This window comes from Diplotaxodon limnothrissa, linkage group LG3 (genome assembly GCF_057381915.1).
Source record: "Diplotaxodon limnothrissa isolate DT_005_m linkage group LG3, D_limnothrissa_male_GT1.1, whole genome shotgun sequence".
Classification (NCBI taxonomy): Eukaryota; Metazoa; Chordata; class Actinopteri; order Cichliformes; family Cichlidae; genus Diplotaxodon; species Diplotaxodon limnothrissa.
In genome coordinates, this window is record NC_140598.1 from 2,239,858 (window position 1) to 2,252,938 (window position 13,081).

A 13,081-nucleotide genomic window follows, 5' to 3' on the forward strand; every position below is an offset into this window, starting at 1 on the left:
CCGCTTGAGTGTTTTGTCTGATCTGTTGTTGATCGTCTCACCGACACTGCATAAAGATCTGACACCATCTGTTATGGAAATGTGACTGAGCAACATCTGTGGCAGTTTTTAACAATAAAAATGCAAAAATCTAGAATGTTTTTCTTCATTATTCATCCTTTAAATGAAATAAACTGAAGCACATCCATAACAACACGATTCACACGAGTATTTCACGATTCTCCACAGCTGTGATCACCATTTTCTTTGTGTATTTGTAATAGTTTTAACAATTTCTAGTGTTGGACGGCTAAAAGATGAATAAATAATCATCAGATGGACCCATTATGAAAATAGTATTTGCTTCATCTGACAGAGTTACCCTCAGCTCAAATAACTGTGACATTAAAATGCTGTTTACAGTCTAAGTGCCTCGTTCAGTGAATTTCACACACAAAACATTCATACTTCCATACCTGAATGTGTCCATACAAGTGTAGGACTGTCTCAGAAATGATCATTTGACTGTTAGATGGTTTTCCCTCCATAAGCCTGGTTATGCTGGAGCTTTCTTCCTGTTAAAGGGAGTTTTTCCTTCCCACTCTTGCCAAAGAGCTCACAGGGGGTCATATGATAGTTGGAGTTTCCTCTGTTTCCTCGGTGTTGTTGTTCAGTCTTTACTTGTGTGACGTCATTAAGTGTGCAGGAGCTAGTAGCAGCTGGAGAGCATATGATGTGTGGGTCTGTAATCACCCTATGATATGCTCCAGTTATGCTTATTGCAAAGCCCCTCCTGGGGCAAACACATCCATACATACACAGCAGGTCAGTGGTGCTCCTGGGAAAATGAGGTAGGTTGGACAGGAGTAGGATGGCAGCCAAATGTGCCAGAAGGCCTGCAAGGAGTAGTAATTCAAAGGGTTTATTCTGTTTTTCATAACCCTGTCACCATCTTCTTAGGTCCATGGAACATAGTGCCTAAAGCCGAGAGCCCGGGAGGCGTATTCTATCTGGTAATCAGGGTGGACATGTCAGGAACCGATTCGTTTGGGGTAATTAGGGTACACTTAGTTTACCCCAAAGCCTGAGTAACACTTAAAAACTCAATGACAAATCTAACTGATAAACTAATAATCTCAGCACCAAACACGATAGGGCAAGCAGAGAATGCCAATTCATTTATGCCAAAACAAGATAACTATACATGTTTCAGGTTTTCTACAGATAATGTAAAGTACCACGTGGGAGAAATCGACCCTACTTGGTGTGCCGTCACACCCACGGGAAGAACCACGAATAATGTGAGTGACCTGAGCACATTAATGGGAACATGGGCAAGAAGTGGGTTGTATTATTATTGTGGGCAAAGCACCCTTTTGGTTCGTGTCCCAATGGGAAGCGTAGGGACATGTGCGATGGTGCGACTGGGAGCTCCGCTCATGCTGATTGGAAATCAGGTAAAGACTATTCAGCAACACAACACACGTACCTTAGCAGCCAGACATAAGAGACATGTTTTGGTAAAAAGAGGGACCCAGGGTATACATGCATATGACCCCCGGTTAAACTCTCCGACTAGGATAGACTCCATAGGAGTGCCCAGGGGAGTTCCAAACGAGTATAAGCTGGCAGACCCACTAGCTTCAGGGTTTGAAAGTATATTCCTTTGGATAACGCCTAATAAGAATGATGACCGCATTAACTACGTTCATTACAACTTGCTGAGACTCTCTAGCCTTACCAGGGACGCAATGGAACAACAATACTGCCCCAGATGGCTCAGTAACCCGAGCTCTGGAGGGCCGGAAAATTTGTCTAAAACCATGCATGAGCACTCAGGTATTGAAAACCCGCTGGCATCGTGGATGACATCCGTGTTTGGACAATGGAAAGGTGTGGCTATATCAGTGATGTGCTCATTGGCTGTATTTTTGGGAATATTGGTCATCACTGGTTGTTGTATCATTCCTTGTGTCAGAGGATTGTTGGTAAAGATAGTGGCGAAGGTTACGAACCCTGGCTGGGTTGAGGGCATCTACCAGATGAACCTGGAACCCATAGAGTGGGGCAGGGAGTGATACAATAGGAAGTATGGTGACATTCCTGTTGGAATGTCAAAAGAGGGAATGTTGAGATTCAGAGATTCTTTTATTGATACCATATAATTTGCCTTATGAAGAATGTATTAATAACATGTTTTACAGTACATATAATCTAGGAATAGGCCTGAGCAGAGGCCCCAAGGTTTCCAGCTTCTTGTTGCAAACCTGTTGCATTTTATTCTACTTGGTAACAGATGAGCAGAGTCAATAATTAGCCTCAGAGACCCTGAGGGCTTAAGATTATTACCTTGTATGGAAGGTGTTATAGAAAAGAGAAGTTCTATGTCTGCTTATAGCTATTAAAAGATGTACAAGATGTACGAGTAACTGTGACTAATGTCTGGAACATATTTTAATCTGTCATTGACGCCATGGGGGGGCGTGTACCCCACTGCTTTATAAGTATTCACAACATGTATTTTGGTCAGAAGACATATGTTGATGTTTTCTCCTGTGACAATAAAACTCATCGTTTGATTGCACTTTTCCGGAGCCTCCGTAGTTTGTTGTCTGGTCTAAAGTTGATCGATCTCGCAGCACTTACAATATAAAGCACCTTGAGGCGACTGCTGTTTTGATTTGGTGCTATATAAGTAACATTGAATTGAAATTATTTTTTCTTTTTTCTTTATTTGCTAGTTTACATGAGCCAGCGTGTCTCAGGGAAACAATATTTAGACCTTTGTTATTTGAAGCCAAGCCTCGCTTATTATTTAGTTATTATTCTCCCTCTCTTAACCACGCTCTCTTACAGTATCCTCACCATTTACCCATCTTACCACGAGGTAAGCATGATTCTTTATCTGGACCAATAAGAGTGTGTGACAGTGTGCAGGTTACAGATGGTGAACACTGATTTTCACTCATTTGGATTCATTAACATGCATCAAGGAAAGAACAAAACAGGTTGGAGCACATTTTATAAATCTGACAATAATTTTCATGTTGCAGTTATTTCCCAAATTTCCCACGTGTGGGACTAATAAAGGTTAAAGGTTATCTTATTTGCTGCAGCCCGATGTCCCCAGCAGGTCCCTGAGGTCCTCTGATCAGGGCTTACTTGCTGTAAAACAGACTAAGATGAGAACTAATGGTGACAGAGCTTTTGCCACTGTGGCCCCGACACTGTGGACTCTCTCCCTGAGATATTAAGAACTGTGGACTCGGTTGTTGTTTTTGAAAAAACAACTCAAAACTCACCTTTTTAAACTGTTTTTGGTTCAATTTCTGCCTATTTTATATTGTCTGTTTTACCCTTTATTATTTGTTATCTCATGTGCAGCACTTTGTGATTCTGTCTAGAAAGGTGCTACATAAATACAAGTTATTTATTATTTATTTGTTTGTTGTTTTTGTTGCACACATTAAAACATGTCTTTGTACATAGGAGTAAATGATGCCCAAGGAGTCTTCTCATATCTGCCACAAGATTTTATGACTCCACTTACATTAGAAAAATAATGGAAGTGAGGAGAGGTAAGTAACGGGAAAAGGTAAGCGACCCATGTTGTAGGTGACGTCAGACACCGGAGATTTGGCGGGGAAAAAAAGCGAATGGTAGCGTAGAATTTAACAGTTTCTTTAAACGTCAGTATTGCCAAATAAACTAACCAACTGTCATATAACTAACAACATCTGTGCTATCATCTCTAACACCCTGGAGGACAACGAGGAGAGTTTAGACGCTCTCCAAGAATACATCGACCGGTGCTTCGAAGATTTAGTAATGAAGAAGGCCCAGAGCGCGTCTTCCCCGGCCAAAGCTGAGACGCCGTCATCTAAAAGATATCGCTCGGCAGACTCCCCCGGAACAACATCGCCTGCCGGCAAAGATATCGTCGACATCCTGGAGTCAATCGATAAGCGATTGTCCAGTTTTGATGCAAGGCTGTCCCTGGTGGAGATCTTACACTGGGAATTTAAATCTCTAAAAGAATCCCTGGAGTTCAGCCAGCGGCAGGTGGAAACACTTGCTGCGGAAAACACCACGCTACGGGACTCGGTCAAATCTCTGACCGAAAATGTGACCCAATTAAACATAGAAAATAAAAAAATAAAAGAGACCGTTATAGATTTACAAGCCCGTAGCATGAGAGATAATCTGGTGTTTTCTGGTATTCCAGAGTCTGCCGGAGAGGACCCGGAAACGACCGTGAGAAGCTTCAATAAAATCCACCTGAAGCTGCCGGAGGACACGGTGAAAAACATAGGGTTCGAAAGACTGCATCGCATCGGGGCTCCGAAGACAGGAAGCGGGAGACCACGTCCTATTGTAGCCAAATTCGGCCACTTCAAGCAAATTCAAATTCAAATTCAAATTTTTATTTGTCACGTACACAGTCATACACAGTACGATATGCAGTGAAATGCTTGGACAACTGCTCGTGACCTAAAGAAAACAAAAAAGGAAAAGGCTATGAATAAGATAGGAAATAAATATGAAAAATTAAAAAGGGTAAATTTAACTAGGAAGGAATAAAATATAAATTAAGGTTAAAAATGAAATAACTGTACAACACACTGGGAAGGAATAAGATAAAATATATAAATTAAATTGAAAATAAAATAACTGTACAACAAAATACACAATATAGAACTATATAAGAATGTATGAACAAAATACACAAGAAATATAAATAAATATATACACAATAACAGCAACGTGATTTAAGTGATGAAGTGAAACAAAGTCCAGAAAGTCCAGTGTGTGTGTAAGAACTGTATGTGTGGGTCAGTACTGTGTGGTGGTGTGATTGAGAGACCGTATCGCCTGCAGGAAGAAGCTCCTCCTCAGTCTCTCTGTGTTGGTCTTCAGGGAGCGGAATTGCTTTCCTGACCTCAACAGAGAGAACAGTCTGTTGTTGGGATGGCTGAGGTCCTTCACGATCTTCCTGGCCTTGGTCCAGCACCGCCTGCTGTAGATTGAGTGCAGGTCAGGGAGCTCGGAGCGGATGGTGCGCTCAGCTGATCACACAACCCTCTGTAGATCTCGTCTGTCCTGCATGGTGCTGTTCCCGAACCAGGTTAAGATGTTTCCCGCCAGGATGCTCTCTATGGTGCAGGAGTAAAAGTTCCTGAGCACCTTGGAGGGCAGTTGGAAGTCTCTCAAGCGTCTGAGGTGGTAGAGACGCTGTCGGGCCTTTTTCACCACGGTGTTGATGTGACAGGACCATGACAGGTCCTGCGTGATGTGAACTCCGAGGTATTTGAAGCTGTCCACTCTCTCCACTGGGCACTCGTTGATGACGGGGGTCTGGTAGTTCCTCTCCTGCTTAGTGCTGAAGTCCACTATCAGCTCCTTTGTCTTACTGACGTTTAGAAGGAGGTTGTTCCTCTGGCACCAGTTCTCCAGATTCCTAATCTCCTTCACGTAGGCCGTCTCGTTGTTATCAGAGATCAGGCCCACCACGACGGTGTCGTCAGCAAACTTGATGATGGTGGTGGAGCTGGTAGTGGCCACACAGTCATATGTGTACAAAGAGTACAGCAGGGGGCTCAGAACACACCCCTGGGGGGCTCCAGTGCTGAGAGTGGTGGAGGCTGAGACATGTCCGCCCATCCTTACTGCCTGTGGTCTGCCAGTTAGGAAGTTGGAGATCCACTGACACATAGATGAGCTGAGTCCCAGATGCTCCAGCTTGGTGGTGAGTGTGGAGGGAATTATGGTGTTAAATGCAGAGCTGTAGTCTATGAAGAGCATTTTAACATAATTCCCCCTTCTAGTGTCCAAGTGAGTGAGTGATGTGTGGAGGAGATGAGAGATGGCATCGTCTGTGGAACGATTTGGACGGTAAGCGAACTGTAGTGGGTCCAGTGTGTCTGGTAGTGAAGAAATGATGAAGTCTCTGACCAGGCGTTCAAAGCACTTCATCACTACTGAGGTGAGGGCTACAGGGCGATAGTCATTGAGAGAAGCAGGGTGGGGTTTCTTCGGGACAGGAACAATGATGGACTCTTTGAAGCATGTGGGGATCACCGACTGAGATAAAGAGATGTTGAATATCTCAGTGAACACAGGAGCTAGCTGGTATGCGCAGTCTCTGAGGATACGACCTGGGATGCCGTCTGGTCCTGCTGCTTTCCTGGTGTTCACTCTCTTGAAGGCTCTCCTTACTTCATGCTCGGAGATGACGAGCATGTTTCCGGTGCTGGCAGTATAGGGTTAGGGTTACGTCAGACACATCTGCAGGGTGTGACGCGCAAAAAGACGTAAACACAGCGCGGACCGCACGCATCAGGATCGCTAAGCTCCGACAGCGTGTCCGTCTGCGGGCCGTCGGGTGAGAAAGCCGAGAAAGACAAAGCTGATTCTGATGCGTCGGCTCTGTGTTTACGTCTTTGTGTGGAGTCCGTGTACCTGCTCTCATCTGCTGTTTGGTTGTTGTTGAAATGGTTTTGTGAGCTTTAATCTGAGAATCTGGCGTTTCTGGCAAAACACAGTTAGATTTAAAAGTCGATTCAGGATTTAACCCTTTAAGACCTACCATAGAACCAAGTCCGCCAGAGCTTACATTATATTTTTACATGCTGTGGAGCCATTTTTTGGAGCATTTCAAGTTGCTATACATCAATACAACCATTATAGCCCAAACTTTAATAATATGTCTGCATTAGGTGCATAGTAATTACATAAATTGCAAAAAAGTGCAATAAACTACAAAAAAATTGAAAATCGGTTTTGTTTTTTTAACATATATTTCTTGTTAGAGAAATTTAAGAGGCTTATCCCTCAAAACTGTAAATACAAAAAAGTTGCACAAACTAGTTTCCCACCACAGGAAATTTATTTTAAGTGTCTTCACAGTTTTATTTTTGAAATACACCAATTTTTATATACTGCAGGAAAAACGGAAATAAATATTATAGTGCAAATTTGCAAAATAACAGCATATTCATCAAAATAAACTATTTCCAGCAGTGCAATATGAGTCCTCAGCATCCCAGAAACGACACAGAAAGTCATGAAGTCAAGGATAACTTATAAGCTCTTGAGGCCACGATGGTAAAAAAACTACATTTGACGTCACAAATGACATCACTTCCGGTTTCGGGCAGGTCATGCGGTCATGTGATAGTTCGCGCTGATGGACGTAGGAAGTTTTACAAACAGCTGATCGGATCGGCGAAGCGTGTTTCTGGAATATCATGTTTTTGTTGCTGCAAGTGATTTTTATGCAGCTTTTGCAAAGCTTTATGTGGAAGGAAACTGTGACCGAGGACAAGCTGATGGCATAAGATGTAAGTACAACTCCTCCAGTTTCATATGCAAAAAAAATGATTGCGCTAGCTTACGTGGTTGCAGAGCTACCGGGATTTAAAAATAGTTACGCAAAACAGAGCGTGCCCGCTCCGATCGGCTGTAAAGGGTTAATGAATTGATATCGCTTTGTTCAAGCTACTCACCTCCCACTTCCACCTGCACTTTCAACTGGACCACGGCCAATCAGAGAGGTCCCGCCCCTGACTATCTCTGATTGGTTTAGTCCACGATAGGGGCAAAATGTGTGTCTGTTGTTGACCACAGGGAAGGTTGCAGAGTTTGTTTGTTTTTTTGCTACCCGAACAGTTGGTCGCACAGGTGCAACCAAATATTTTTTTTAGTCGCACCACTGAAAAATTTGGTCGCATTTGAGACCAAATTGGTCGCACTCTAGAGCCCTGAGTCAATGAATGCTCTCGGTGTTTACTGATAGCAAACTGTGGTACAGAGACGACTGTTTATAATATTTCTAGTGATACTCAGAAGCTCTCATCAAGTCCTGATTTAATTCGATTTATGCTGTTATCAGTGTTTGAATGATAGCATGGCTGTGGTGTCACATCAATGTATGCGCTCGGTGTTTGCTGATATCAAACTGTAGCATTAGGACCACTGAGTTAACCTTTGTAGTGATACTCACTCCTTTTTATTTAGACCTGGTTTAATTCTGGGATAGTTGAATATTTGTATATAATCCCTGCAGCTGTCAGACTCTATAGCAGGGGTCACAGCCTTTATTAAAACAGAGTTAGATAAAACTGTGAACAGTTTGGTTCATCTTTAGTTACATGGTTCTATCTTGATAAGCTGTCTTATCACAGATTAATTTTTCAAAAATATTAATGATTTAAGCAAGGAAAGGGCTACATGTCAACACACAACTCTTTATTTCTATTAATGTCTCACTTCATTCCTACCTGATTGACATGTTTAGGAATTATGAGTGATTGGCTCACTGTAGTTGTGAAAGTTGCTACCAATCAAATTATGATATGTTAAAGTTAAAATAAAACACAACTGTTTTAGATATTATCTAATATACATTTTGTAATTATCCTTATAATTACAAAAGGTTTTATGTAAGATTTAAGTTTTGTGATTTATATCTGACATCACAAAAGTATTTTGGAATTTGAATAATGTATTTTGTAACTGCAGTACACATAATACTGATTTTGAACAATTTTGTCCAGGTTCCTTGTCACCGGGGACTCCTTCAGCACCAAGCGTTCAGTTACAGAATCGGTGTGTCCACGGTGAGTCAGATCACCCCCCAGGCAGCGACGGCCATCTGGGACTGTCTAGTGGAGACTTCATGGCTGTGCCTTCACCTGGAGACTGGCGGTCCATCACAGAGGGACTCCAGGAGCGCTGGAACTTCCCTCTGTGCTGTGCAGCTCTGGATGGGAAGCACGTCCAGACAAAGGCACCCCATATATCATATAGGAGACACACACATTGATATACACTAAATATTCATTTCATTTCTTTTTTGTGGTGCCCAAATTTATGCACCTGCTTGATTTTGTTTAAACAATTATTGCACACTTTCTGTAAATCCAGTAAACTTCTTTTCACTTCTCAAGTATCACTGTGTGTGTCTCCTGTATGATATTTAACTGACTTTTTTTATTGTAACAACCAACGATTTATACAGGAAAATAATGTCTATTAACAAGGTTGCCCAAACTTCTGCATCCCACTGTATTAGTATATTTTGTCATTAGTATAATATGAAATAAATTCTACATGTGTCAAGTCGTGTGCCAACATTTGCTGTGTAGTAGAACTGAGACATTAGTCATTATAAACATTTATTTGAAATAATATTAAAATTCTCAAACAGAAAAACATTAAACATAAATATATAAAATATAAGTATTTACAGAGAGACAGGAATAAAAAAGACCAGCTGCTCTCCAGAGCAGGAACAAGGCTGAGGAGGAAATGCTCCATTGGAGACTGGTGTGGACTCTTCAGGGACTCCAGGATGGCCAGCTCCACCACCGATGGACCGTCCTGGGACCCGTCCCTCATCTGCCTCGGAGCCGTCCTCCTCTGTGGGCCTGTAAAACAGCACAAAACACAAAGACATGAGAAGGCTGCTACTAGATTTTAATTTCAACATCGAAAAAAAACAGGATATAATCAGATTGGTTGTAGATATTTAGTAAAGGTGATCACAGGCATTCCCACCGACTAAAAATGTATCAGTGCTTGCTGTACATACCTGTGGGTGCAGCAGCAGGAGCTCAGGGACTGGGGAGCCAGGAGAAGCAACAGGGGATGCTCTGCTGCAGAATCAGTTGGTTCTATCAATACAGTATTAAATGTTAACATGTTTTAAACAATAATCATAGAAAAAGTATATACAGTGGTCCCTCATTTATTGCAGCAGGGGTTCTCAGAATAACTAGCCCCTGGTCACGCACTTTCTACACTGTTTTCCCCACACACATGAACATTAGTCACAGTTCTCACAACTGATTCTCAAAGTGCAAACCTTTGTAGATAACAAATCATAAAAGTATTATTATGCTGCGTTTTGTCTTCATCTGCCCGCCACTTTTGTGCACCTTTTCCCCTCCCGGTGCAGGTGTGTATTTCCAAATGAAGGTCCTAGTTATGGGTGTTTTTGTGCTGTTTTTTCTATTGGACGTGATGGTTATCAAAACCAAACATGATAAATTTGGCAAGCGCAGGAGACACGACACAGAGGAGATTTGTCAATCAGGCTGCAGAATGCAATGCTGTACTGTGCAATAAAAAAATCAGTGAAAAAGCGAAGCAGTGACAGACAGTGTTGAGTAAGTTACTTTTAAAAAGTAATCAATTACTAATTACTTAGTCAATATTGTATTTAAAATACTTATCTAATTACTGTGTCAGAAAAGTAACTTAATTACTCAATAAGTAATTTAACTAAATACTTTATAAATTCCATATAAACCTTGAGTGGACAAACAATAGAAATTCTTTAAATAATAAATATTTTTTAAAGACGGAGACTACAGTACGCAGCGGCAGCATCTCTTCCACAGTGTAGCCTGCAATCATTCTTTAAGCTCACCTTCAGGTGCTTTCTGTGCTGCTGAAGTAAAACCAGGTTTTGCTGCTTAGCAGGAGCTGCCGCGGTGTTATCCATGGATGATGAACAAGGATCGCTCAGAAGTGTTCGTCTATGCTCCGTGTCAGGTGCTTCAGTAGATTACTATTAACAGCGGCCGATAGTTTTTACATATTACTGTAATGTTCTTGTCTGCTTGTTTCAGAAGAGTGAAGAGACGGGAATATGTCCATGTCATGAAACAGCCACTCGCTTCAGCCGAGTCCGACAGCTTCTGCTTTAGAATACGACTGTGCAGCAAACTGGCGTGAAATGACGCGCAGCTGCACTACAGCCATGTTAAAGAGCAGAGTTTACTTCTACGTTTAGAAGATAAATTAATGAAATTAAATAATGATATTCAGCGAGTTTAATTATTTTACAATGTAACGCAAGTACATTGTAAGTAACTGTGATTAAAATACCTAAAAATGAACAGTAATCAGTTACTCTACTTTTTCAGTGGAAAAGTAATTTAATTAGAGCGTTACTTTGTTCTTTGTCTGGTAAGTTACACCCAACACTGGTGACGGATGAGCGGGACCACTGTGTGCTGTTTAGTAATAAACAAAATATATTCCTAAATGACAACATGCCTAAAAGCAGAACAGTATTTGTACGTCAGTGGGAAAATAGCGGTGGCTTGCTAGCTTTTGTGCGGCTTCCTAGTGTAACCCCGGTAACTTCTGACCCCACTTCCGCCAGTCCCTTTATTGTGGCGGGAATGAACCCTGTATAAGTTCCGGGTCAATCAGCTGCATGTCCCTGCGCCTGCTGTTGTCCCTGGGGTTGGCGTACTTGTCAGACAAATTTTACACTACAGACCAGTTGACAGCGTGCAGTAACCCGGCCGATTTATTCATCTTTACACCACCTCACAATCGACTCAACGGTGAGTTGTTTGTTTTGTCACAATTAATGAAAATGCGGAGCCGCGATCGCACATCCTAAAACGCCGGAAAGCTCATGCTAGGCTAGCGACAGCAAGTGCAATTACTAGCTTTATTTATTGAATATTGTTGTTTTTGTTTATTCCATTATGGCCGAATGTTGACTTAACGTATCTAGAGTTGAACGAGTGATTAGATTTTTGTAGTTTTGTCCGTTTTGGATGTTTTTTGTTACTTTTCTGATGAAATGTCTAAACGGCCTATGAGATTTTGCATTGAGTTAAATTCCATTGAGCTTATTGAATCTGTTGCGCAACACCTGTGGTTAAATGAGTTTTGTAAATATATTTGATTAACTTTGGATAATGTTTATTAGCTTTATTGCTGATATACTTTGATGGGAGCCATGAGAATGTTTTTCTATAATAGTGCTGTACTGCCAGATTGTGTTGCACATTCACAACATTATTGACATTGTTAAATAAATGGATGAATATATCGTTGCATTCTCAGCTGCTCATGTGTCTGACTGTTGTGAACCAATCACAGATCAGTTCAGTGTTCTGACAGTGTGTGCTTGCACGCACAATTATTGTGTTGTTTTTACCTGCTCATCCATGTGCAGCCTTTTGTCATGGTTGGCTGTGTGGCAGGCAAGCAGAAGTGGTGGACTCAAAATTGCCGGACTCTTGGAGACGGGAATAAACTGAAAACTAGTGATGGCCCGCTTGAAGCTGGCGCTCCGGAGCGTGCGTCGAAAAAAACAACACACTGGTTCAGAAGCACTGTGTCGAGGCTTGCTTCGTTTGGCAAAAGTCACGTGACCAGTGACGTCCGAAGCTTCATTACGCACGTAACCGCTTCGGTACCTGATTCAAACGGATATAAGGAAGTGAATCATCCACGGGATTCGTGGAGTGTGCTGATGGTGACAGATAGCGACGAGGTGATCATTCCACTGACAGATATGGAGCCAGCGAGGAAGAGAGGACGTTCTGGCGTGTGGGAATATTTTGAGTTGATTTTGCTCAATTCATTTTATCTGCCGAAGTGAAAAACCTGAAATGTCCAAAATCATGTTTTCATAATGTAAATATCATTACAGCATATGACTTTAGGAACACTTCCATGTGAATTAAAGCTAATGAAGACTACAACAATGTATTTGACACTATACATACATTACATTGCTACAGTTCAGAAAATCATTTTGTTTATTGTCAGATTTTGATGTGTCGGCGGGTCCGCGCTGTGTTTGCCTCTTTTTTTCCCGCTGGCTTCTGCAGCTGCAGGTTTCATAACTCTCTGTTTACATCTCTAATTAAGTCTCACATGTGTCAGCTTTCTTTTAATAGATACGAAATTATGGATATATACTGTTAAATGATCAGAATTGTAATATTTCTGACTGAGGCAAAACTTTCCAGATTCCAATCAAATTGAATCCTGTATCGAATCAAAATGATTCTACAAATCAGTGACGATGCAGCCGTACTCAGCTTCCTAAGCATTTTCCCTTTCCAGTTCACAATCAATCCCACCCCTAGGTCAAAAATATGTATAGGACAATTGGCCTCATCTAATATTTTGTATGAACCTGTCCAGCTGTGATTAAATGACAAGTAGATGGAGGCAGGACTCCACAGCAGGGGCATACTCATATGTATATTATATATATTGCTCACTTATTGTATTTACCAACATCAAGGAGTTATGAGCAAAGAAAGGCCACCATAGTGCATGT

General features: G+C 41.6%; 1 protein-coding gene across 1 annotated transcript in view; it reads left to right on the forward strand.

Annotated features, from left to right (window-relative positions):
* LOC146634273 (lipocalin-like) overlaps positions 1 to 136 on the forward strand; it is a 2,809-nt gene extending 2,673 nt beyond the window's left edge. The window contains exon 6 of the mRNA XM_085376177.1: positions 1 to 136. This exon is cut by the window's left edge and continues 8 nt beyond it. Within this exon, the coding sequence (XP_085232303.1) occupies positions 1 to 21 (21 nt within the window). The 3' untranslated portion in view covers positions 22 to 136.
* The last annotated feature ends 12,945 nt before the right edge of the window (positions 137 to 13,081 follow it).